Source organism: Sus scrofa, chromosome 1 (assembly GCF_000003025.6).
Source record: "Sus scrofa isolate TJ Tabasco breed Duroc chromosome 1, Sscrofa11.1, whole genome shotgun sequence".
Taxonomy (NCBI): domain Eukaryota; kingdom Metazoa; phylum Chordata; class Mammalia; order Artiodactyla; family Suidae; genus Sus; species Sus scrofa.
The window spans coordinates 95,622,848-95,650,672 of record NC_010443.5 but is presented as its reverse complement, the minus strand read 5'-3'; the positions used below and the strand labels follow the sequence as shown (position 1 = coordinate 95,650,672).

The 27,825-nt window shown below is 41.5% G+C and overlaps 1 protein-coding gene across 1 annotated transcript in view; it reads left to right on the top strand.

Annotated features, from left to right (window-relative positions):
- Positions 1 to 19,217, top strand: part of PSTPIP2 (proline-serine-threonine phosphatase interacting protein 2) — a 96,372-nt gene extending 77,155 nt beyond the window's left edge. Inside the window, exons 6-14 of the mRNA XM_021092533.1 lie at positions 1,612 to 1,674; positions 9,162 to 9,260; positions 10,240 to 10,285; positions 11,150 to 11,229; positions 13,455 to 13,553; positions 14,909 to 15,005; positions 15,484 to 15,565; positions 17,434 to 17,468; positions 19,160 to 19,217. Of these exons, the coding sequence (XP_020948192.1) occupies positions 1,612 to 1,674; positions 9,162 to 9,260; positions 10,240 to 10,285; positions 11,150 to 11,229; positions 13,455 to 13,553; positions 14,909 to 15,005; positions 15,484 to 15,565; positions 17,434 to 17,468; positions 19,160 to 19,209 (651 nt within the window). The 3' untranslated portion in view covers positions 19,210 to 19,217. The remainder of the gene's footprint in view (positions 1 to 1,611; positions 1,675 to 9,161; positions 9,261 to 10,239; positions 10,286 to 11,149; positions 11,230 to 13,454; positions 13,554 to 14,908; positions 15,006 to 15,483; positions 15,566 to 17,433; positions 17,469 to 19,159) is intronic.

Genomic DNA, 27,825 nt, shown 5'->3' with positions numbered 1-27,825 from the left:
GCACCTAGGCCTCCTGGGAGCCACACACCTCCCAGTCTACGGCAGGGATCTATCTGTGAGTCTTTTCAGCTGAGGTCATGTTGGAGCCCTGTCTGTTCCCTGCATCCTTGAAGTCTCCACTGTTACCTCCTGGTCCCTCAATTTCAGCTGGGCTAGAAGATGACTGCTTAGTTCTCTGAGGGTCCTGTTGGCTCCCCCAAGGGAATTTCGTGTATTCCACAAAGCTCTTATTTGAAATGAGATCATCCCAAACCTTCCATCCAGAAATCTTGAAAATCCATTCATTTTTGCATGCTGTGGTAACAGACAAAACCTTAGTTTTCCAGGAGTTCCCACTGTGGCTCAGCCAAAATGAATCTGACTGGTATCCATGAGGACGTGGGTTCAATTCCTGGCCCTGCTCAGTGGATTAAGGATCCGGTGTTGCTGTGAACTGTGGTGTAGGTTGCAGGTGTAGCTTGGATTCTGTGTTTCTGTTTCTGGCATAGGCTAGCAGATACAGATCTATGTTTTGACCTGTAGCCTGAGAACCTCCATATGCCATGGGGGCAGCCCTTAAAAAAACAACAACAACAACAACAACAACAAAAAAAACCCCTTAGTTTTCCAGAAGAAAGAGAAACATTTGAATATCATTTTCCATGTCATTTTGCATTCCGTCATTTTGTACAAGAGCAGTGCCATGGATCAATTTGAATTATTGCATCTGTTGGCCCTTCATATGCCCATTTGGTATATAGAGCTGTCCTAAGGATAATGGTAGTTTTGAATAATGATTGGGAACAAGAGCAGGAGTCAGGCTGTGCCCAAATCCCAATTCTGCTCCTTGCTGAGAGTAGTACCTTAGGTAGATTAATGCATCTCAGTTTACTGTCAAGAAAAGGGGGATGAGTACTCAGAGTTGTTATGATGCATGAAAGTTGCTTAGCACATCATAAAGCTTGATAAAAGGAGCTACTGTTATGTTTGAGAGATTTTTTTATTACTAGCTCCATTATATTGATAAATGTGTTATTAGGCAAATGTAACATATTGATGTTACAGCTGTGGCAAAGAAATTGCTCCCAAGTGAACTCAACAGAGTAGCTTCCCTTCCCTGAATTAGATGGGTAAAGAGTAGGGGAACAGCTTCTTTCAGTTGTTCCACAAGCATTTCTTTGCTTCATACTGCCTGGGCTCCTTGCTGGTAAAGGGGGTGCTGTTGGTGGATGTCACAGAAATGAATGTTTCTGAGTCCCTAACTTGACTGTGTCAGCATAGGCTTACAGAATAAAGACCCCTTTTAAAATATAAATGGTGCTTTAACAAATGTTTTAGAATCCCTTTTTGAAACCCAAGTTCTTTGATTACAGATTTAATGATGCAACTATTCTAAAGTGATCAGTGATTCGCACTGGTGGCTGGTGAGGTTCAAAGGTGTAAGACCTTAGGAAAATTGTTCAGCCTTTCTATGCTGCAGTCTCCTTATCTGTGAAATGGGAATAATAACAGCAACCTTCTGGGTTGTATGAGGACTAAATGAGATAATCCATGTTGAACACTTAGCCCTCAAAATAAGCTGGTGTTAACAGTTGGCTTTGATTGTTAATAGTGCTTGTGTTCTCTTCACAGACGGAGCTTATAATGGATGCTGTCCATAAACAAAAGAGCTTACAATTCAAGAAAACCATGGATGTGAGTCTCGCTTTATTGCCTTTTTTTTTTCTTTTTAGGAATAGTGACTTTTTCTGAAATCCTGTGCTGTGTATCAACATATTCCTGAAAAATAACATTTCAATAATGTCATTACTTGTTAGTGCAGTGTTTTAGAGAAAACAACCTTTAGTGGTTCGACTTCCTTTTTAAGGCCTTGGAAAGACTGAGGATGAAATTAGATAGAAGAGGAGTTCCCACTGTGGAGCAGTGGAAATGAATCCGACTAGGAACCATGAGGTTGTGGGTTCGATCCCTGGCCTCGCTCAGTGGGTTAAGGATCCGGTGTTGCCATGAGCTGCAGTGTAGGTTGTAGACTCGGCTTGGATCTGGCATTGCTGTGGCTGTGGCGTAAGCCAGCAGCTGCAGCTCCAATTGGACCCCTAGCCTGGGAACCTCCATATGCCATGGGTGTGGCCCTCAAAAAGACAAAAAAAAAATTAGATAGAAGAAACACAATGATGTTATCTTTGTGGCAACTTGGGAAGGTATAACAATTCAACTTAAATATTTCAGGCCAAGGCATAAAATCATGTCTATCTTGTTGAATTTGAGCTTCTTCCCTGTAAGAATTTTTGAATCTTAATTTCTTACCTATTTTTATTAAGTGACTTCTTCCTGTTTTAAGATATTTGCAAATTGTAAAAGCCTTCCTTAAGTAATTTATTTAAAAAATCTTAACAAAATGGAACCAAGACAAATTGCTGGGGAACTCACACTAGCTTTTCATGAATCCCTTAACAATGAGCTCTGTTACTGAAACATCTGTGACTCCATCTTTGTACAGAAGTATCATCATGACATTATGTGACTCTGCCATCATATCTGGTAACATGGTCAAAAAAGAAAAATGCCACCAATATTAATAGCATATGCAGTCTGGCCTGTATGTATTTTTCCTTGATGCAGATCACCTGAAAAGTGATCAATAAGTAGGGAATGATGTCAATGTAATGCAGAAAGAGTGTTGGTTGATAATGTGACTGTTCCTTGAGACAAGCTTTCTCACAATTAAGGAGAAAGCCTTATTGGAATATAATTTTCCTAACTATTTACTCTACTTACATTAAAAGCCATAACAGTGTTAAAATTTTTGCTTCAACTGTCAAAAGTAATTTATAAAACTCAAGGGAAGAAAGGAAGACTATTGTATCCCCCCTTATTTTTCTTTTTTAGGGCCACACCTGCGGCAAATGGAAGTTCTAGGCTAGGGGTCAAATCGGAGCTGCAGCTGCTGACCTATACCACAGCTCATGGTAACACCAGATCCTTAACCAACTGATAGAGGCCAGGGATCAAACTTGCATGCTCATGGATACTAGTCAGGTTCATTATAGCTGAGCCATGACAGGAACTCCCTGTATTTAACCATTTTTTGCTTGGTGGTTTTTTTTTTTTTTTCTTCTAATGTTCCAAGATTTCTTCTTTTATAATTTTGTTTTGTTTGAAGAACTTCTTCCATTCTTCAGAGTAGGTCTACTAGTGATAAATACTCTTACCTTAGTTTTCCTTTATCTGAGAATGTAGTTTTTTTCTCTTTCTCTTTTTTAAGAATTTTTTTGTTTTTTTGTTTTTGTTTTTGTTTTTTTTTTTTTTTTATTAAATTTTATTTTCCCACTGTACAGCAAGGGGGTCAGGTTATCCTTACATGTATACATTACGATTACAGTTTTTCCCCCACCATTTCTTCTGTTGCAATTAAGAATTTTTTTGGCTGCACTCATGGCATGTGGAAGTTTCTAGGCCAGGGATTGAACCCATGCTGCAGTTGCAGTCTGTCCCAAAGCTGCAGATTCTTAACCTGCTGAGTCACAAGGGAACTTTCTTGCCTTCATTCTTAAAGAATATTTTCATTGGACACAGGATTGTGTGTTGGTAGTTCTTTTTTTTTCAGCAAAATGTTGCGCTGCTTTCTCATGGCCTCCATAGTTTCTGATAAGAAAGCTGCTATAATTCAAACTGATTTCCCCTTATAGATAAGGTGTCATTAAAGATATTTTCTTTTTTTAGTTCTCAGAAGTTCATCTCTGTGCTTTTAATGGATTTCTTTGGGTTTATCTTTTGGGGTTTGATCAGCTTCTGGAATCTGTAGGTTTATATCTTTTGCCAAATTTGGAAAGTTTTCAGCCATTTTTTCTTGAAATACTTTTTCAGCCAACCCTCTCCTCCTAGGATTCTGCAGCCATGAATGCTATATCTTTTGTTATGGTGCCAAAAGTTTATGAGGCTCTGTTCATTTTTTTCTAGCCTATTTGCTCTCTGTTGTTCAGATCAGGTAATTTCTATTGTGATATCTTCTGGTTCACCAATTCTTTCTTCTGTCTCCTCCATTTGCAGGTCCATCCTTTTGGTTATTTCAGTTAGTGTATTTTTGAGTTCTAAAATTTCTATTTGTTTCTTATTTATACCATCTATTTCTTTGCTGAGCTTTTCTGTTGTTTTGGGTTTTTGTTTTTGTTTTTTGTTTTCTTTTGTTCGAAAAACACTATCTCTTTTTTCATTTGTTTCAAATGTGTTGGCAATTGCTTGTTGAATATTTTTATTATGGCTGCTTTAAAATTTTTGTCAGATAATTCTAACATCTCTGTCATCTGGATGTTGACATCCTTCATGGCTCTTTTCATCGACTTTGAAATCCTCCTGGTTCTTGGTATGATGAGTAATATTCAATTGATTTTGGACATTTTAGGCATTATGTTGCAAGACTCTGGATCTTATTTAAACCTTATGTTTTAGCTGTCTTATTCTGACTCCACTCTAGCAGGCGAGGTGAAGTGCCACTTCATTACTGCTAAGGAGGGGTAAAAGTCTAGGTTTCCTCCTTGGCCTCCATTGATACACTGGGGTTGGTGTGGCTTTGTAACTACTGAGAGGTGGTTAAAGTTCTGATTCACCACTAGAACCCTTCTGAGACCACTGTAGCCAGGATCTCATTACTGCCAGATTGGGGTGGTGGAGGTCCAGGCTCCCCATCTCTACTGGCCCCATATGTGGGGCTTTGTTACCTCCTGGTGGGAATGAAAATCTCAGCTTCTTATTTGTCCTTCTCTGATAGCACCTCAGCAGGAGAGTTGGGAACCTCATTATAGCTTGGAGAGGGTAAAAGTCTAGATTCCCCACTTGGCCTTTGCTGAATATGTGGTGGGCAGGAGGGGGACATAGTTTCTTTGTGTGGTGCTTGACTACAGTAGAACATGGAGATTTCTGCCCTTTTTCTGGTCTTTTGGTTAGGTAGGTTTTTATTGGGCCTTTTTTTGTTTATGTCCATTGGCATTTCTTGGCTGTCTGCTGCTTTGGCATTAAGTCTGTGACATGTGAGGCCAGAAGAAAACCCAGGGAACTGGCTTCTAGGTCACTCTCTGAGACCAGTAGCCAATCTAACTTCTTCTCTCTACCTTTCAGAATCTTATGTTTGTTTTATGTAGAATGTCCAGGGGCTTTAGTTATATTTCCGTGGAGGAGTGGTGAAGAGTACATCTGCTCCACCTTCCCTGGAGCCCATAGCACTTTTTTTTAAATGGTCTTACCTGTGGCTTGTGGAAGTTCTAGGCCAGGGCTTGAATCCAAGCTGCAGATGTGACTTATGCTGTAGCTGTGGCAATGTCAGATCCTTTAACCCACTGTGCTGGACCAGGGATCGAACCTGCACCTCCTCAGTGACCTGAACCACTGCAGTCAGATTTTTTTTTTTTTTGGTATTTTTGCCATTTCTTGGGCCACTCCCACGGCATATGGAGGTTCCCAGGCTAGGGGTCTAATCGGAGCTGTAGCTGCCAGCCTACGCCAGAGCCACAGCAATGCGGGGTCCGAACCGTGTCTGCCACCTACACCACAGCTCACGGCAACGCCAGATCGTTAACCCACTGAGCAAGGCCAGGGACCGAACCCGCAACCTCATGGTTCCTAGTTGGATTCGTTAACCATTGTGCCACGACGGGAACTCCTGCAGTCAGATTTTTATTTATTTATTTTTTTGTTGTTTAGTTTTTATTTCATAATCATAAACTTAACTTTGCAATCCAGCTAAACTTGGATGCAGTCAGATTTTTAACCCACTGTTCCACAGCAGGTGCTCCTGGAGCCCATATAACCTTTTAAAATACTTTATGATATGCTTTTAGAACTATAAAATCTAAATGCAAAAATCTAAGATTCTATCTTTAGGAAATCATCCAAAATAAGAAAAACAAAATACATGACCTGCTCACTACTTACAAAGAAAACTAAAAGTGATAGTGACCAAAAATTGGGGAAAGATTAAGTTAATTGTGTAACTTTTAAAAATACAATTTTGGAATTCCCATTGTGGCTCAGCAGTAATGAACCCAACTAGTATTCATGAGGATGCAGCTTCAATCCCTGACCCCACTCAGTGGGTTAAAGTATTACCGTGAGCTGTACTGTAGGTCACCAGCTACAGCTCCAGTTAGACCCTTAGCCTGGGACCTTCCATATGCCGTGGGTATAGCGCTTAAAAAAAAAAAAAAAGACCCCCCCCAAAAAAAAAGATTATAAGGACTGTAGCAACAAAGAAAAAATGCTCAATATGTTATATTAAAAATAATGCAGGAAAGAGAAAGACTGATCAGACTTAAAATTTAAGACTTCTTTAGAGCAAAAGAAAAAATATCTCATACGTGGCTTCGAGACATGTAACGGGAGTCCCGTTGTGGCATAGCAGAAACAAATCCAACTAGGAACCATGAGGTTTTGGGTTCGATCCCTTGCCTCAATCAGTGGGTTAAGGATCTGGCATTTCTGTGAGCTGTGGTGTAGGTTGCAAACATGGCTCAGATCCTGCATTACTGTGGCTGTGGTGTAGACTGGCAGCTGTAGCTCCGATTTAACCCTTAGCCTGGGAACCTCCATGTGCTGTGAGTGTGGCCCTAAAAAGCAAAAAAAAAAAAAAAAAAAAAAGGAGTTCCCATCGTGGCGCAGTGGTTAATGAGTCCGACTAGGAACCATGAGGTTGCGGGTTCGATCCCTGGCCTTGCTCAGTGGGTTAACGATCCGGCGTTGCCGTGAGCTGTGGTGTAGGTTGCAGACGCGGCTCGGATCCTGAGTTGCTGTGGCTCTGGCGTAGGCTGGCAGCTACAGCTCCGATTAGACCCCTAGCCTGGGAACCTCCATATGCCGTGGGAGTGGCCCAAGAAATGGCAAAAAGATAAAAAAAAAAAAAAAAAAAAAAAAAGACATGACAAATGAGGTGAGATATTTGTAACATATAATTTACAACTAGTTAGTGTTCCTGGTGTAGACAAAGGTCTCTTTTTGCCTTTTTATGGCTGCACCCACAACATATGGAAGTTCCCATGCTAGGGGTTGAATCAGAGCTGCAGCTGCCTGCCTACACCACAGCCACGTCAACACCAGATCTGAGCCATGTCTGTGACCTACACCTTAGCTCATGGCAACATCAGATCCTTAACCCACTCAGCAAGGCCAGGGATCAAACCCACGTCCTCATGGATACTAGTCAGGCTCATTACCACTGATCTGCAATGGGGACTCCTAGACTGAGGTCTTAAAGACCAATTTAAATGAACAATGCTCCCCAAAAAGTAAGAAAAAGACATGAAGTAGAAATAACATACCACCTTAGTAATGAAATGCATACAAATAAAACAAGGCTTATGCCAATATTCTCATCTCCAGTAATAGAAAGAGTAAAAACATTACCTAATCTTGGTGTTGGTGAGAGCCTATAAGAGTATGAATTGGTGAAAACATTTTGCAGGAAATTCTGATATGTATATACTCTTTTACCAAACAGTTACACTCCTGGGAATTTGTCCTATAAATTCACACTACCCAAAACAAAAATCAGAGTATTTTTATGTTAAAAAATTGGAAGATAAATGTCCACCAAAAGAGAGTTGGTTAAGAAAATTATGACAACACACACAGAGACATATGTGTGTGTGTATGTGTTTACAGCCTTTAAAAGTCTTCAGCTATAGGAATCATCCTTGATACAGAGAAATGTCTGTAACATTTTGTTGTATAAGGAAGGAAGCATAATGAATATCTTATATGCTTGTAATTATGAAAAGTTATGAATTTTATTTCTATATGTGCGTAGTGTAGAAAATTATAAGGTTGTTTACTGAAAGTTTAACCCCAACTAAATTGCAGGGAATGGTGAGAAAAGTAGGGGAGCACATGAGACATTTGATGAGCACAATCCATCCCTGTGAAGATGTCTTCATTCTTGGTCGAATGTTTGGGGTGGGGGTGGGGGAGGAGGTTACCATTTTTATTTATCAGCTGACTGATTCACGGATTTGCTTTGTTTGAGGAAGTCTGTGTTTCAGTAGTTCAAAGAGAAAATTGTTTGATTCACTAACTGCAGTTTGTGAACTGTTTCCATCCTGCTGGTAATAATGGTAACACAGAAGTGAACACAACTTACCTTTAAACTTGCTAAACAGAATTCTTTTTTTTTTTTTTTTTTGTCTTTTTAGGGCCGCACCCACATCATATGGAAGTTCTCAGCTAGGGGTCCAATTGGAGCTGTAGCCGCTAGCCTACACCACAACCACAGCAATGTAAGAGCAGAGCCGTATCTACAACCTACACCACGGCTCACGGCAATGCCAGAACCTTAACCCACTGAGTGAGGCCAGGGATTGAACCTGCATCCTCATGGATGCTAGTCGGGTTCGTTAACCACTGAGCCATGAAGGGAACTCCTAAAATAGAGTTCTTTAAGTCAAGAAGGAATGATGGGATTGATGCCCTTCCTCCTGTCCACATGCTGTGATGAGGCACATTGGAATATTGAAGCGTGGTTATAGTTATCATGACCAAGTGATTGCATCTACATTCTGAGGGTTATGAATGTCACATAGCATTGGATTACACATCTTACATAAGTATTTGATTTTATATTTTTAATTTTTTAATGATTTTATTTTATTGGTCTTTTGCCTTTTCTAGGGCCGCTCCTGCGGCATATGGAGGTTCCCAGGCTAGGGGTCGAATCAGAGCTGTAGCCCCAGCCTATACCACAGCCACAGCAACGTGGGATCCGAGCCACGTCTGCAACCTACACCACAGCTCATGGCAATGCCGGATCCTTAACCCACTGAGCAAAGCTTGGGATCGAACCCGAAACCTCATGTTTCCTAGTCAGATTCGTTAACCGCTGAGCCACGATGGGAACTCCCTGATTTTATGTTTTTTAAAGTCCTTCTTTTGTTTCAGTAAATTTTTTGAGGCTCATATACTTGCCAAATAGGAATTATTACTTCCTTGATCAGGTTGCCTCTACATACATGATTTGGAAAAGTGCTGGTGAGAGCTTCCACAGATAGGTCAGAAAGAGCATCAGTTCTCAGTTTAGTGGTGATCCCAGCCCTGATCAGTGTATCCTGTTCTTTGCTGGGCACTGGGGGGCTAGAGTGGCTGCTCTTCAGTGTCACATCTGCTCACCTGTCTTAGTTCTCTGTTGACTCATAACCACATAGGCAAAGAAGAACTATGAGCAGAAATGCCGGGACAAAGATGAAGCAGAGCAGGCGGTCCACCGGAGTGCCAACCTGGTCAACCCAAAGCAACAAGAAAAGGTACCTGGGAGAGCCGACAGCGTGAAAAATCTAAGATTTATATATATCAAGCTAAAGTCAATAAATAATCTTAATAAAACGTGGACTTGCACTCTAAGATTCTGACAATATCCTCCTACAGGCCATTACAGTCCTCTGAGCCAGAAAAACCCCTTGTTGTATTTTTGGGGGTGGGGAAGAGTGGGAGAAGCATGGCCATGGAGGAGGGGGCTCTGATATTTTCATCTTTCTTCAAAACTCAGCTCATGGACTTCTCTTGGGGCTCAGCCAGTTAAAGATCTGGTGTTGTCACTGCTGTGGCTCTGGCTACAGCTGTGGCAAGGGAATAATAAACCTGGCCTGTGAACTTCTTCATGCTGCAGGTGCAGCAACCCCCCCCCCAAAAAAAAAACCTTAGCTCATGTATTCTTTATAGCTAGGCTGCCTCCTGCTTGGGTGTTTTGCAAATTTAATTTTATAAAATCTGGATAGAAGATTGTCAGCAATCAGAAGACAGGAGTATGTATTTAGAAGGTATAGGGAAATATGCTTAATTTATTTATTTATTTATTTTTGTCTTTTTAAGGCCGTACCTGCGGCCTATGGAGGTTCCTGGCCTAGGAGTCGAATCATAGCTGCAGCTGCCAGCCTACACCACAGCCACAGAAATGCGGGATCCGAGCAGCATCTGTGACCTACACCACTGCTCACAGAAACGCTGGATCCTTATCCCACTGAGTGAGGCCAGGGATCAAACCCACATCCTCATGGATACTAGTCGGGTTCATTAACCACTGAGCCATGATAGGAACTCCGTTAATGGATATTTTCCAATGGCAATAAGATTAGAGGGCAAGTTGGATGGTTAACTTAGAGAGAAACATGCGTAAGACTTGGACGAGAGCTTGTCTCTTCGCAGTCATTGCTTTTAAGTCTGTTTTGCCTGTAGAAGAAGCCTGAACCAGCATTCCCAACCTCTTGTTCCTTTTTGTCTCTGCAGCTATTTGTGAAACTGGCAACTTCAAAGACGGCAGTAGAAGACTCGGGTGAGGGGTCTGCTCCCTTGGTGGGGGAGGATTGTGGTGGGCCTTACATTACCATAAATCTGTCTGAGAAAGGTAGTTTTATATACCTTACGGTAATGAATATGTGGATATATAGTAGGATTAACAAGGTATCAGAGGGAGGAACAGAGGGAAGGGGGCAATTAGGAATAGTGGGAGGATGCAAGTGAGGCAGCAGCTTCTGGCCACTGTCTGCTGCATGACAGGGTTGAATGGTGGTGGAGAAGGGGGGTCATGTGGCAGCTGCTTTGTAATCGGGGGCTCATTCTGACTTATTGGGTATATCCATCTTAAAACACCATTTTGGCCCTGATGATTTGTACCTGCTGTGAAAGAAACAGCCAAGTTATGAGGCCTTGCAATCACTGAAATCTAAGCTCCAAACCAAGTGTTTGCAAAGGCTTTTAATTTCCAGAGTGTCCTGCAGGAGACAAGCCTCTCACGACCATGGTCTCTTATGCCTCTAAATCTAAAACTTAAGTCACTTGGTATTCACTTTTCTGCACCCCTCATTCTTTACTTGTCCTAAAAATGGTAAGAGGTGAAAGCAGACTCTGCCAGAGGTTCCTTGTCAGCTTTCACATCTCCTTCCATGAAGCATGTCTTGCTAATGGCTTGGTTTTCCTTTAAAAAGTAAGTGATGCCCACCTTTGCTTATTTTTCACAAAGATATGATGAGGGTGAGATGTAATTATGGCTTTCCAACATTAAGAGGTCCCAGGAGCCTTGTGGGCTCACTGCGACTCCCATGAGTTTGGTTTGCCTTCTGGAAGGGGCCTGAGGAGTGGATCTGTGAGCCCCTCTCCTGTCCAGTTTCCAAATCCGAGCCCCTCCCCTCCATTGCAGACAAAGCGTATATGCTGCACGTCAATACGCTGGATAAGGTCCGAGAAGAGTGGCAGAGTGAGCACATCAAGGCCTGCGAGGTACCTGGAAATGGAAGGGCGGGACTTCCTTTCGCCATTTTTGTAGAATTGCTCAAGCAAATTAGAAATCTGGAATTTAAGGGGAGGATGGAAGGAACTGGAATGTTTTCCTCCAGTCTTCATCTTTCTGCTCCTTTCCCATCCTGACCATGCTATTTGGTTAGTGAAGGCATGAATCTGGTGAATCAACTCATGGTTGATTAAGTAATTACCTGTCAAGTGCCTCACCTGTTCTTGCTGTGCTGCAAGGGCATGCAAACAGCAGAAAGCTGCTTTAAAGATTTTTATTCTTACATCTTTGGTCTCCCCATGGCCCCGCATTTTCAGCACACGCCTCAGTTAGCAATGTCCCAGAGAACATAATGATGCAATCTTGAAACTTCCTCAAGTTTCTGTCACCCTGTCTGTACACTTTTGTACCAGTGGTTCTCAAAGGAAGGTCCCCAGGACCTGTAGTATCACCTGGGAACATTAGAGATGCAGATTCTTAGACCAGCTCCAGGCCTCCAGAATTAGACCACCAGTTTCCATGTTAATAAACCCTGGAGGTGACTCTGATGCGATGTGAATTCAAACACGAATTCAACTGATGATCTAGCCCCTCCCCCCACCCTTCTCCTGTTAGTGGAAGAGGGCAGCTCTCCCACCACTGGGCTCAGGATCCTGTCCAGCTGGCTTTCCCCACTCCCTTGGGCACAGCTCCCATATCCCCCATTCCCCCCACCCCCCCACTCCCGCCCACCACAGGGACTTCTATTGTCATTCATTTACACCGCCCCAGCTCTTTCCTGCTTTAAAGCCTACAATGCTGCTTCTACCTCCTCCTCTTCACAGCCAGGCTTCCTGAGGGGGCTGTCTCATTTCCTCAGTTGCTCTGCCTGTCCCATTGGCTGTGTCTGGGGTTGGCTTCCCTGCAGCCACCCTCCCAGAGGAACCAGTGGTCCCCTTGGTATGAGGTCCAGAGAGCCTCTGCAGTTTCTAATCTTAGCATCTGAAACTGTGGGTCTCTCCTAAAACATTTTCTGCTTTAAGTCCATACTCTAACGGAAAAGCTTGGAATAAAGCCATTTTGATACGGTCTAAAAACATGCAAAGCAATAGCACATACATCTTATGGATACATACATATTATAAATATCTGCATAACAACAATAAAATTTAGGATAACGGTTATCTCTTGGGGGAGGAGAAATGTGATAGAGATTGAGGAAAATACACAGAGGCTTTAACTGAATCTGAAGCAAATATGGCCAAAAGTTTTGATAAAGCTGGGTGGTTGGTATGTGGGTCTTCATTATATTACTCTCTATAATTCTGTCTATGTCAGATATTATAATCGTAATATGTAATATACTAATATATTGTAATATATTAATACTATATCAATTATATTAATTAATTTGAATATAATAATGTAAAATATAAGTAATGTAATATTTTAGTATTTATGTACTAAAATACTATACATATTATACATGAATACTAAAATGCAGATGAAATAATGTATTTGCTTCAAAATGCTCCAGGGAATAGGTGAGTTGGTAGGGATGTATGTAAAACAGAATCAGTTGTGAGTTGATAAATGTCTAAACTGATGCATTATGCTATTTTCTGTATTTTTGTTTATTTGAAGTTTTAAGTTATAAGAAGTTTTAAAATGTGGTAGTATTGTAGTCAACATTTTAAAATACCTTAATGTGTAACACCCACTGTTGAGTAATATAGCATCCACTTTATAGAATAGCTTGATTTTCCCTAAGTTGATATTTGTTTATATCCAAAAATCTATTGTTCAGGTAGTGACTTATTTATTTATTTATTTATTTATTTTTTGCTTTTTAGGGCTGCTACTGCAGCATATGGAGGTTCCGGGCTAGGGGTCCAATTGGAGCCACAGCTGCTGCCAGATCTGAGCTGCGTCTGCGACCTACATGACAGTTTATGGCAACGCTGGATTCTTAACCCACTATGTGAGTCCAGGGATCAAACCTGCATCCTCATGAATCCTAGCCGGGTTTGTTAACCACTGAGCCAAGACAGGAACTCCCCATTTGTATTCTTTACCTGAGGTAAGGGTTTATGAGCTTTCTCAGTGATGGGGGGAGTATACTAATTGGGCCCACAAGGTCACAGATAATTCAGGGTTACCAATGCTTCTTAAGTCATAGCTAGTTTAAACAAATGGCCCTGTGTCTGCTTATGTACATGTCATTATGTTTCTATAGGTGTTTGAGACTCAAGAATGTGAACGAATAAACTTCTTTCGGAATGCACTATGGTTACACTTGAATCAGCTGTCACAACAGTGTGTCACAAGTGATGACGTAAGTCAGAGGCATCCATGTAGAATTCTCTGCATAGTGGATTCCTTAGAGTGGAAGGAACCACAAACATTTATTAGTTTACCCTCCTCACGTGAGGCCCAGATAGGTACAGTATCTTGCCAAGGCCACACGGTAAATATGCCCCCGGGTAAATACCTAACCTGCCTGACTCTTGGTTCATTTTCCACCGTAACTTTCTCTCTAAAACATTCAGAGGTAGGGCGGAAGAGCAGAGAAGGGAGACCCAGATGCAGTTTAATTTATGGAAAACAGGGATGTCACAACATGAATGTGAATCCCAGATTCTGCTCCAGTCTGGAGGGGGGCGTCATTCCAAGTTAGCACCAAGTACTAGCAGACTGAGCCATGCCAGCCTAACGGTCACTCCCGGACTCAGGTTTACTTCAGCAGCGTTCGGGCCAGAAATAGTCCAGCTTTAATGTGTGCACAGCAATTGTCATGGGTTCCCAGGTCTCAAAGGGACCCGAATCAAATGATTGCAACCTTCTTTCCTAAGAAATAGCCACACTCGCTTAGAGGGACATTCACTTTTGAAGAATAATGAAACACCCAGGAAATAAGTAGGATTGACTAGAAGAACTTTTCTCCAATAGTCTTTGCATCAGTGTGAGGAACTGGTCATGGACTCGGTATCTATTTTCGTTGACCCATTGGTTTTATTTTTATTTGTTATTCATTAATTTATTTTTAAAAGATTTTTATTTATTTATTTTTCTTTTTTTGGCTGCCTGTGGCATATGGTGTTCCTGGGGCCAAGGATCAGATCCCAGCCACAGGTTTGACCTACACTCCTACACTACAGCTGTGGCAACATCAGGCCAGGATCAAACCTGCATCCCAGTGCTGCAGAGATGCCACCAATCCTGTTATGTCACAGTGGGAACTCAGATTTATTTTTCCTTTGTTTGTTTTGTGGGTTTTTTTTGTCCACACTGGAAGCATGTGTAAGTTCCTGGGCCAGGGATTGAACCCATGCCATTGTTGTAAGCTGTAGCAACCCTAGATCCTTTTTTTTCAGGGGCCTCACCTGTGGCATATGGCTAGATCGTTAATCTGCTGCACCACGTGGGAACTTCCCCGTCAGTGTTTTTTTTTTTTAATCTTGCCACCAAGGTTTCTATGCTGCTACAAAAATATATTTTTTGTCATCTGTAAAAAATTAGTAGCAGATATACATCAGAGAAATCCCTTTATATGAGTCTAGGACGTGGTAATATCTTGTCTTTTCAAAACAAAATTTGAAAAGTAGCCATTTCTCAAACTTCATAGTTTAATAAGGCATATCACCACTTTTCTGGACATGCCTCTACCTAGATTTATCTTCTTTTTGTTAGATGTATGAAGAAGTCCGTAAGAGTTTAGAAATGTGCAGTATTGAGAAGGATATTGAGTACTTTGTGAATCAACGCAAAACTGGACAGACACCACCAGGTGAATGGAGCCACGGGGTGAGGGGTTATTGAAGCAATTCTATTAGTCTTTTTCTCTTTCTTTCTTTTTCTCTTTTCTCATTCTTTCTTTTTTCTTTCTTTCTCTCTTTTTCTCTTTCTTTCTTTATTTTTTTTTCTCTCTCTCTCTTTCTTTCTGTCTGTCTTTTTAGGGCTACACCCATGCATATGGAGGTTCCCAGGCTAGGGGTCCAATCAGAGCTGCAGCCACTATCCTACGCCACATTCACAGCAATGCCAGATCTGAGCCACGTCTGTGACCTACACCACAGCTCATGGCAATGCCAGATCCTCAACCCACTGAGTGAGGCCGGGGGTCAAGCCTGTGTCCTCATGGATACTAGTCAGAGTTGTTTCTGCTGAGCCACAGTGGGAACTCCTCTATAGTCTTTCTTGTCACATGTCATTGAGAATAGAAGAAACCAGCTTCTTAATGTTTCGTGTCTTGATGATTCCTCTAGCACCTATCATGTACGAGAATTTCTACTGCCCCCAGAAGAATGCAGCCCCACCAGGAAAGGCTACGGGGCCTAACTTGCCAAGGTAATATCCAGCTTTCCTTCACATGAAGAAAAGTACTTTGAATAAACATTTTTCTTATGGATGTATTCAAATTGGAACATATCTACCACTGCATTTGCTTAGTGAAGCTGCTAGATTTTTGGAAATAGCATTTTTAGGACAAATGTTAAATGGATTTTACTAGTCAGAGCTCAGGGGGCACTGTGATTATTATTACTCATGCACAAATCCTGTACCTTTCTTATAGAGAGTAGGAGTCGGCAAACACTGGCCCCCTCTGAGTCAAATCTGACCTACCTGTTTTGGTACAGCTTGCGGGTTAAGAATAATTTTCACATTTTAAAACCTAGTTAGTTAGTTAATTAATTAATTTTAGGGCTGGACCTGTGGCATATGGAAGTTCCCAGACTAGGGGTTGAATCAGAGCTCCAGCTGCCACAGCTACAGCAATGCCAGATCTGAGCTGCATCTGCAACCTACCCTGTAGCTCACAGCAATGCTGGATTCTTTAACCCACTGAGCAAGGCTAGGGATCGAACCCTCATCCTCATGGATGCTAGTCGGATTCTTAACACACTGAACCACAACAGGAACTCTGGGTTTTCACATTTTTAAACAGTTGAAAAACATTTCAATGTACTGTTTTGTGGCATGTGAAAATTATATGAAATTCAAACATTATTGTTCATATGTAGAACTTTGTTAGAACAGGACTGCACTCCTCTGTTTCTATTCTGGCTACTGCTGCTTTTGCACTGGAGCTGAAGAGCATTGTGATAGAAATGCTATGTGGTCAGCAAAGCCTGCATCATTTGCTATCTGGTCTTTTACAGAAAAAGTTTGCTGCCCCTGATGTAAAGGATTCTGAGGGAAGAAAAACTTCTATTTCACATACAGTCACCTTGAAGTCTAAGCTATTGGAGTTTCAGTCCAGTTTTTTTTTTTTTTTTTTGTCTTTTTAGGGCCACACCCACGGTATATGGAGATTCCCAGGCTAGGGGCCCAACTGGAGCTACAGCCACCAGCCTATGCCACAGCCACAGCAACACCAGATCTGAGCCACGTCTGTGACCTACACCACAACTCACAGCAATGCCAGATCCTTAGCCCACTGCTTGAGGCCAGGGATCGAACCTGCAGCCCCATGGTTCCTAGTCAGTTTCATTTCCGTTGAGCCACGACAGGAACTCCTCAGTCCAGCTTTAAAAAGGGAGGAGTTCCTGCTGTGGTGTAGTGCATTAAGAATCTGACTACAGTGGCTCTGGTCACTGTGGAGGTGTGGGTTTGATCCCCAGCTCAGTGCAGTGGATTGAAGGATCTGGCAATGCCACAGCTGTGGCAGCATAGGTCATCTGTGATGCAGCTTGGATTCAGTCCCTGGCCTGGAAACTTCCATATGCTGTGGGTGTGGCCACTCAAAAAAAAAAAAAAAAAAAAAAGAAGAAGAAAAAAAGAAAAAAAGAAAGATAAGGGAGTATTTGAGAAGGATGTGCAAATTCATCCCAGTGTTTAAGAATGTCAAGCACTGCTCAAAGCAGTTACTAGGAATTAGCTCTTTTAATCCTCACAGCAAGGAAGGAGCTGTTTGAGTTCCCATTTTATATGGAAAGACGCTGCTGTATAAGGCAATCATGACCTCTGTGCACACAGTCTTCATTTCTGGGCTTTGGGGCAGCGGTCTGTGCACCTTGCTCCACAGCATCATGTAGTATCTGCAGCCTGAATCCAGGAGGTCAGCGCTGCAGAGCTTTTTCTTCATCTGAACTTTTCTTAACTCTCCAGGGCAGAAACTAGATCTGATTAGCATGCCGTATGCTTGTAAAGTGGAGTAGAAAATAAGAAAAATGACAAGAACTTATCTGAAAGACTTTGATTTTCATTTCTTACAGGAGAGGACCTCTCCCAGTTCCTAAGAGCTTGCCAGGTATGCCATCAAGAACGACCAAAAAGAAAGACAAATACCATATGGTATCACCTATATCTGGAATCTAAAATATGGCAAAATGATCGTATTTACAAAACGGAAGATCAAAGACATGGAGAACAGACTTGTGTTTGCCAGGGGGAAGGGGGTGGGAAGGACGGGGAGTTTGGGGTTGGTAGATGCAGACTCTTGCATTTAGAATAGATAAGCAATGGGTCCTACTGTACAGCACAGGGAACTGTGTCCAGACTCTTGGGTTAAAACATGATAGAAGATAGTATATATATATAAAAAAAGGAGGTATATGTATGTGTGGCTGGGTCACTTTGCTGTATAGCAGAAATTTAAGGAACATTGTAAATCAACTATAGTTTAATAAAAAATTAAAAAAAGAAATCTTAGATCAGGTTTTCTTGAAGGTTAAGTGGCTAGAATTTTGAAAGAAAAGGAAAGAAGGGAATAGATGGAATCAAATTTCCAGGAGAATGAACCCATATTAGAAACTACAACACTGTTTGTCACAGAGTGGAATTTGGTAATTGGCATATTTTTATAGCTGATCCAAAAGAATTCAGTTACTCAAGTACCACAAGAAACTTAAAAGTCAATCTCATTAAGAGATTATTTCAACTTGGACCATGAGAACAGCAAAATTAAGATATAGTTTTCTTTGGATTCACAGAAATGTGATTTTTTGAGATGTCAAGAAACATACAACATAATATTATATGTTTTGTACACTGCTCATAACAATATTTAACATCACTCTGGTCTCTTTTTTTTTTCTCTGAACTCCTATGATACCTCTGGGAGAACCACACATTTAGCATTTTTTTTTTTTTTCTGTCTTTTGTCTTTTTAGGGCCACATCTGCAGCTTACGGAGGTTCCCAGGCTAGGGGTCTGATCAGAGCTGTGGCCAGCCTATGCCATAGCCACAGCAGCATGGGATCCGAGCCATGTCTGCAACCTACACCACAGCTCATGGCAATGCTGGATCCTTAACCCACTCAGCAAGGCCAGGGATTGAACCTGCAACCTCATGGTTCCTAGTCAGATTCGTTTCCACTGCACCACCATGGGAACTCCTAGCACTTTTTGTTAATTTGTATACACCAAATAATTACAAGATCCTTGAGGACAGGCACTTTATTTTCTCATGACTCAGTCACAAAACCTAACACGATACTGGGCACATAGCAGGTGCTCAACAAATACATATTATTTATTTGAGTAAAAGAAATATACCTGCCTACATTCAAGGGAAGAGGGAAGAGACATCTTAGGCTCCATGTAGCATCTTAGCAAAAATTTAGTGACTGAAAAAAATGTGGCTGAAATTATGTCTTTGAAATATTTAAGGATTTCAGTTAATTTAATCTTGTTAACTTATAATTACCACCCAATAACATGGGACTTATTTTTTGTCCATTTTTGAAGATGACTTTACTGTGGGCACTGATATCTGGACATGGATGCTCAAGGGCAAAGAAATCATAATAGGGATTTGCAATGTGTTTTCAGGCTTATAGTTGAGACTATTGTTTGTAGGTTTTGTTGCCAGACATATGTTCCTCTTATGGAAGGGCAGTCACCAGATGCTGAGTGGAATGCCTTGATTTGAAATGGGCTAAGATCTTATCATGAAAAAAAATGTTAACTGAATGTCGCTCTGTGTTCTGTCCTTTGCAGATGACCCTGATTATTCTTTGCTTGATAACTACAGTTTGATCTATCAGTAACACCAATGGTAAGAGCCTTTCATCTTCACAGAATCAAGTTGCATTTAGATTGGTGATTGTATTTTTCAAGTCTTTGAAGCTTCTTTATAATGTCATTACAGGCAAACAAGGCTTTGCATCAGGCCTTGCACTGGTGGACATGGTGCCCCTGCAGGCTGGTCTCTCTGCTTCCCACAGCTGAAAGGAGATTGAGACTACTCCATGCATACTTGAACTTGAGGGTCTTTCATCTTCATTATGCTGTAACTCTATTCATTCTTGTTAATCTCTTTCATGGCTGTTGCACACCTACACTAAGTGCAATGCTACAAATACACCTACTCCTTACAGTTTAAGTAATTTAGCCTCTAGTGTTCTCCCCCATTCCCAAAAGGGGAAAACTCAAGTAAAAAGAAGTAGTTGAATATATGTACCACACCTTATTAATCCATTCATCTGTAGATGGACATATATACAATGGAATACTAAGGTATCAAAAGAAAAAAATAATGCCATTTTCAGGAACATGGATGCAACTAGAGATTCTCATACTGAGTGAATTAAGTCAGAAGGAGAAAGACAACTGCCATACAATTTCACTTACATGTGGAATCTAAAATATGGCACATGAAATTCCCATTGTGGTGCAGTGGAAACTATCCATGAGGATTTGGGTTCAATCCCTGGCCTTGCTCAGTGGGTCAGGGATCCAGCATTGCCGTGAGCTGTGATGTATGTAAGCCAGCAGCTGTAGCTCCAATTTGACCCCTAGTCTGGGAACTTCCATATGCTGTGGGTGCAACCCTAAGAAGCAAAAGTAAATAAATAAAAATAAAATAAAATGTGACTCAAATAATCCTATCTTACAAAACAGAAACAGATCACAGACATGGAAAGCAGACTTATGGTTGCCAGAGGCGGGAGGAAGTGGGATGGATAGGGATTTCGGGTTGGTAGATGCAAGCTTATCCATTTAGAATGGATAAGCAGGGAGTTCCCGTCGTGGCGCAGTGGTTAACGAATCTGACTAGGAACCATGAGGTTGCGGGTTCGGTCCCTGCCCTTGCTCAGTGGGTTGACGATCCGGCGTTGCCGTGAGCTGTGGTGTAGGTTGCAGACGCTGCTCAGATCCCGCGTTGCTGTGGCTCTGGCGTAGGCTGGTGGCTACAGCTCCGATTCGACCCCTAGCCTGGGAACCTCCATATGCCGCGGGAGCAGCCCAAGAAATAGCAACAACGACGACAACAACAACAACAACAACAACAACAAAAAAAAAGAATGGATAAGCAATGAGATCCTACTGTATACTACAGGCAACTATATCCAGTCTCTTGGGATAGAACATGATGGAAGATGATATGAGAAAAAGAATGTATATATATATATACATATACATATATACACACATACATAGATATATGTAATACACACACATATACATATACATACATATACATATACACATGTATAATATATATGACTGAGTCACTATGTTGTACAGCAGCAATTGATACAATGATATAAATCTATAATAATAAAAAAAAGCACACACACACACAAAGAAGTTAGTGAAAATGAGACAGGGGATATTGCACTCAGTAAATACACAAGAGCATTGTATGGATCATCCTGCACCAGATTAGTACTGCTTTGAATTAGTACACCACAAGGATTCCGAGAGCACGACTACTAAACCAGCCATGGCAGCAAAGGTGATTTCAGCCATGGCAGCAAAAGTGATTCTTCCTTGTTGGCACCCGGGTGTTTGCAATATGCTCCAGGCCACTGTCAATCTTCACAACCAAAGGGAATGTCTCTGAAGCCAAAACAGCAATAGTAAATGCAACTGCTCCTGCACTGTAATTGGTTTAACCCAAAGGAGCATATCTAAGGGTTTGATGACATATGCATATAGGAGCAAAGAAAAAATCTGAAAGGATATCTTTCTAAACAGATTTCAGTTTTTCTTTTTGTCTACAAGGAAGGTGATTGCTTTCTAAGTTAAAAACTCTGTTAAAGAGTTGATCCTCTTGTGTATTCCTGATCTTAGTGTGTTCCTGGGAGTGACCAGAGGGGTGGGTGGATGCAGGGAGTCACAGTGGGACCAGAAAGGCCTCTCTCCCACCCTGCCTGGTTTGGTATTGGTGACATTTACTGTCACTTATGAAACAAAACAGGTTTTACTCTTTAGTGGCCCCTACCACTGAAAAGTGCTTGGAAGTGGGCACATCAAACATAATTTGTCTTCATTCCTCTAAAAACACCCACTTTGTGACTTATGGCGAGTCAGCTGTTAGGGTGGAAGCCATGATTAGACAGAAATCTTGATTAGACAGAAATAATCAGCTAGTATTATTTGTATTTACATGTAAATCTTTAAATTGCCTAAGAAGTGTGCTTAATATTTAAGGAACTTTGCTGTGAAATAGAGTGGATGTTGAAGACCTAGAAAACCTCATCCTTTAACCATATATAACTTTCTACAAACAAACTGTAGTCTTTACAACCAGTTATCACTTCTTTATCATTTCATAAGCTTCTCTCTTTATCATGGAGATAGGCCTAGCCCATTTTATTTTATTTTATTTATTTTTTGCTTTTTTTTAGGGCCACACCCATGGCCTGTGGAGGTTCCCAGGCTAGGGGTCTAATCAGAGCTGTAGCTGCCAGCCTACACCGCAGCCACAGCAATGCGGGATCTGAGCTGGGTCTGCGACCTATACTACAGCTCTTGGCAACACCGGATCCTTAAGCCACTGAGCGAGGCCAGGGATTGAATCCTCAATTCAATTCAATTCTGCTCTGCCATGGCGGGAACTCCGACCTAGCCCATTTTAGAAGTAGTGCAGGAAAATGGGAAATCATTGACTTGGCTTCAAAGGTGAAACCTGCTCTCTAGAATAACATGTAATTAACGATGGCTATGTGGCAGGGCATCAGCAGCTCCAAGAGTTTGTTTTTATTTTTTACCCTCCTATCTTCCTCTCTTTCTTTCTCTCTCTTCCTTTCTTCCTCTCCTCCCTGCCATTCCTCCCTCCCTCCTTTCTTTCCCTCCTTCCTTCTCCCCTTTTTTTTTGCTCTTTTTCTCTCTCATTCCTCCCCATTCCACCCTTCTCCCTTCCTCCCTCCTTCTCCTTTCCTCCCTTTCTCTCTTTCTGTCTTTCTTTCTTTCCTTCCTTCCCGTCTTCCTTACTTCTTCACTCCCTTCATCCCTTTTGGTAAAGCTTGTATTCTAGTTGCTTAATAATTGCATTTGACCCAAGAATTCTTGCTGCTCGAAGCCCAAGAACCTGCTGTTTGAATATGAGATGCTAATGCCAACATATTTACTCAAGTTAGATCATTTCATTGGGGCTCATTAGTGTCTGTGCAGCTCAAGGAATAGGAATCCAATATGTATAATTGACTGAATTTAAGAATATTTTAGGAGTTCCTATTGTGGCTTAGCGGGTTAACAACCCAGCTAACATCCATGAGGATGTGGGTTCAATCCCTGGCCTTGCTCAGTGGTCTAAGGATCTGGTGTCACCTCGAGCTGCGGTGTAGGTTGCAGATGAGGCCTGGATCCTGTGTTGCTGTGGCCGTGGTGTGGACCTGCAGCTGGATCTCTGATTAAACCCCTAGCCTGAGAACTTCCTTATGCCACATGTGCGGCCCTAAAAAAGAAAAAAAAAGAATATTTAAAGAGGGAGTGTACCTTCATTAGTAACTTAGTTGAGACAACATTTAAAATAGTTTGAATGAACCTTTGGAATTGAAATTTAAGTAGGAAGCTTTAGGAATTCACGATTTGTTTTGCAGTTGTTGATTTTAGCTGCTATTCCTGTTTTTAATTCCAACATTTTCAAGTAAAGAAGGATTATAATTTTTGAATTAAAAATATGTGTATAAAATATAAATATATGTATGATTTACCATAAAGTGATGCTCTTATTACATTTCATTTTTCATCTCTTGGAATAATACCCATTTCTATGTGTTTTCCTTGGCCAAGCACATTATTCTCCTTGAATAAAATCTCAGTGTAGCAGCAGGGAGCTGACATGAATAACTAATTCAAGTGAAATTTCTTTGTTATTCTCTTTCAGAAAAAAGCTTTTTCTGGCTGGTGCTTCTGTGGCTTGGAAAGAGGCACTCAAAGCAGCAGAATCTGTAGAAATTATGTCAATCATGAAGACTTTGAAGTGAACCCTTGCTATAATTTTTCCATATTTTAAAATTTATGGTAGATATTTAGTTCAACTGAACCCAATAGAGTTCTGCAGTTTTAAAAAGAAGTTAACAGATTGCCCCAGACTGAAGAATTATTTTTCCCATTCAAGTCACTAAAGTTGTGAATGAATTGTTTTTCTACTTGATTAGGAAAGTCTCTGGATATGAAGCCTTGACTCCTGGGGGTGGGGGCAGGAATGGCTGCTAGGGGGGCGGTGGGAGACAGAGCCATCACCTTGCTCTAGAAGTTCCTTTGCCTTGGGAGCGGCGTGGCTGTGGAATTTCCAGTGACACACACTCTCCGTGGTGCAAGATTTTAAATCACCTTCCTTTTTGGCTGCAAGATTTTGAGGCCATCTGATTGCATTTTCTCATTTTACAGATGAGGAAATGAGGCCCAGAAGTGTGAAATCAATTTCCTTACAGTTCTCCCAGCTGACTAGGGACAGAAGAGAGTGCAGATCTATCCCACACTGCCTTCTGACCTTTCTTGAGGCTGGGCTCATGTTGAAATTTAAGATGCCAAGTGTTTTTGCCTGCACCTTTCCAATTGGGAAAACTACCAGTGTTTAAAAGTCAGATTTATTTTTATATGGCTCACTGTGTGTACTGGACTGTAGGGCACCATATTTAACCTCATTAAGAAAACATCGATTATAAAACATGCCTTTGCTTTATATACCACTAAGAAAGGCAGTGAAGGACTTGACACTTTTGACAGTTAATGGCCAAACTCATTGGAACTGGAGATACTAATGTGTGGGGAAAAAATATATATTCTAGAATCAATGAAATGTGGCCTTTTGACTATCCCTAAAGAGTTTTAGACTTACAAAGCCAGTACTCAGTCTTGGGTCTTCACAGAGGATTTTTCTCTTGCTAGATCCTGGAATTTTTACCCTTCCACAAATAGTTGGGTCTTCCTTTGGTCACCCGTAAAACAGAAGGGAGATTATGTACCTTGGTCTAATGTTAGCACCCTGAGTAAATGATGCATTTTAGTTAGTGACAAGTGAACACAGCACTGGCATTTGTTTTGGAAGTTGAAAAATTATGGTGCCATGAAGAGCAAATGCTTTTCTTTTCTGCTCTGTGCAGTAGCTTTCCCGGAACTATGGACAAAGTGATGGAAGGGAGATGGAGTATTTCCCCTTTTCATGTAAAGCGCTGCTTAAAGTGGCAGCTTCTTGTCATGATGGGAAACTTGCATCATTTGGATATCCTTTTGAGAAACTGAAGTTTGCAAAGGACCATTGACTTACCCAAGTTGAACAGGCTCAGGAAATTTTCCTTTGAACTCACAACATTGTCTGTTTGAATGTTTTATTTATTGTTGGCGGTTCCTCAGGGATTTCAGTTTTCTCTCTCTTGGTCAGTGTAATTGATATAAAAGTGTTTTAAGAATTGAAAAAATATATTTTTATTTTATTGCTCCAGTTTGATATGAAGTAAAATAAAAGTTTTTGCTGATTCGGGATTTATTTTGCATTTTTGTGTTAATCATATCTCTCTTACAAGCTCTAGTTTGATCCCTTGTCACATTTGCTATCATTAGGCCACAGAAGGACAGACTGCTGGTCAGAGAGGCCAGGTGGAGACTGGTGCCATGCCACGTCCTACTAACCCTTCAGGTGCCAGATGCAAGGTCCCTACCTAGGTGATGCATCTTCTATGCCCCTAGGCTTGGCTGATTTCCACTGCTGTATTGCCCCTCGCCCTCGTTTTCCTTGTTATCACAGGATTCACTCCTGAAATTAATTGTTCAAAGTCTGGCTTCCCTCCTCGTCCATAATCTCCATGAGAGCAGGGTCCCTCTTACCCTTTTTCCTGTCGTATCCCCAGCACTTGACACGCAGTAGTAAATATGAAAGAATTAGTGGAGAAGGAGATAACATAGCTAGAGAAGCAACCAGTTGAGAGAGAAGTCAGGAGTGTAAAGGGAAGCCAGTAAAATAAGTTGACATATTGAATTTAGTAAGTATGAGTGTCTCTGCAGACTGCTGGCACCTTAATTTGGGTCCCACCAGAAGCTAACCCTGAGATAAAGTTTTGAGTTCAGGTTCTTTTTTGGGGGAGTGAGCCCAGAAAGCCCCAGTGTGGAAGTGGGGAGGTGAGACACGGAAGAGAAGTTTAAAAAGTGCATTATTGGAGTTCCTATGTGGCGCAGTGGAAAGGAATCCAACTAGTATCCATGAGGATGCGGGTTTGATCCCTGGCCTTGATCAGTGGCTTAAGGATCCAGCATCGCAGTGAGCTGTGGTATAGATTGCAGATGCGGCTTGGATCCAGTGATGCTGTGGATGTGGTGTAGGCCGGCAGCTGCAGCTCTGATTTGACCCCTAGTCTGGGAACTTTCATGTGCCATGCATGCAGCCCTACAAAAAAAAAAAAAAGGAAAAAAAAGCAATTATCAAGCCAATTACCATGGTGGATGACGAGCTTCAGCTGCTGGGATTCTTGAGCAACAACGTGGGACATGCATCTCAGAGGTAGCTCACCTGAGGAAGGGAGCAAGGACAGTCATTCACCAACTCCCATCAGTCATGTGTAAAGGGCTGCTCCTAGGAGGCATTCATTCCCTGGCATTTCTGGCCTGCAGGGTGGGCTCCAGCAGCCCAAGAGAGGCCTCAGCTGGGGATGTGTCAGTTGGAAGTTGGACTAGTGTGTAAGGAAGTGATAGGTACTGAGGGGGTGTGGATGGGAGGCCAGCAGTGCTAAGCCCTGCACTGCACAGGTCCACCTGCACCCCTACGCACTTTACTCTATCCTGTCACCACTTCTTCAAGTCCCAGTTTCCAAAAGACACCCACACACCCACCCCAGGACATTCGTAGGACAAGCTCTAGTCCCTGCTTCTACAAATGGTCCTGAGTCTGTAATTGATATTCATCACTTCCTTTCTCTACTCCTCTGTTATAGTGAATCCTGTCCCCCCATCCCACCCCACCCCAAGTTCATACGTTCAAACCCAATACTCAGTTCTTCAGTGATGGTTTTGGAGATAGGGCCTTTAAAGAGTGGTGAGCTTGAAGTAAGGCTGCTGGGGCAGGGCCCTGATCCAGTCTGATTGGTGTCCTTATAGGGAGAAGAAGAAACACTAGGAGAGAGCGTGCACAAAGGGATGACCTCACAAAGGGGCAGCAGGAGGGCGGCCATCAGCAAGCCGAGCAGAGAGGCTTCAGAGGAACCCAGTTCTGCTGGTGCCTTGATCTTGGACTTCCAGCCTCCAGAACTGAAAGCAAGTTAATTTCTAATGTTTAAACCACAGAGCCTGTGATATTTTGCTGTGGCAGCCCTAGTAAAGTAATACACACATATTCTAGAGTCACTTCACATTTGGCTAGTCTTCTGCTTGTGTGGCCCTAAAAAGAAAAAAAAAAAAAAAAGAAAAAGAAACGTTAAGAGCCAAGGGAATCAGACCAGCCATGTCTGATACTTTGGGGAGGGGGAGAGGAGGGATTCAAGGAACCGGTTCTATGGCTTATTTAACGTTTTTTTTTTTTTAGTGGAGAAGATTATGAGAGGGTAAATAACATAAAAAAGACAATTTTCGTATGCTTTGCTTTCCATGGAAACAAAAGTGTGTTACCAGAAGACACCTCATATATACAAGAGTCTTTTTTAAAAAATGTGCCTCTATATTTTTGGTACTTATTTGTATTGCCAGCTAATCGTCTCAAAAAACTGAAAGAATTTAGAAGTAACATGATATTTTATAATTAAAAATGGATTTAGTAATCATGAATGATGAAATAGTTAACGCCTTATACAAAGTAACTGTAGAAAGAATGACTTCTCTGAAATCTTGTCAGAGGAAGTGTCACTAATGGAGAATTGCCACCAGATGGCAACAGAGACTCTAATTTGGTAAGGCAAATCTAATTTTGGAAGAGCGTTTTATTTTTTTAATTTTTTTTTGCTTTTTAAATTTTTGTTTTATTTTTTTAACACCACAGCCACAGCAACGCCAGATCCGAATCATGTCTGTGATCTACACCACAGCTCTCAGCAATGCCGGATCCTTAACCCACTGGGTGAGACCAAGGATCAAATCCACATCCTCATGGGTACTAGTCAGATTCGTTTCCACTGCACCACAATGGGAACTCTTGTAATGGCATTTTAAGAAAACTTTATCTAGGAATTCTTCCTGAGTTCAGAAGTACACACTTAACGCCTGTTATGGCAAACAATGATGCTGACTGACTTAGGAATCATGGTCACACTAAATTTTGGAATGCCACAATATAGTACAGGATTTATACTCATTTTATGAAATCCTGGTTTTTGTTTTTAATTGTGATTTTCTCAGGAGATTAAAAATTATTTTATATTCTTAAAGCTGTGGTGAAAATTAATAACCCATTGGAGGGAAAATTGGTAAATATTTATTAAAATTAGAAATACGAATGTCTCTCTGATCAA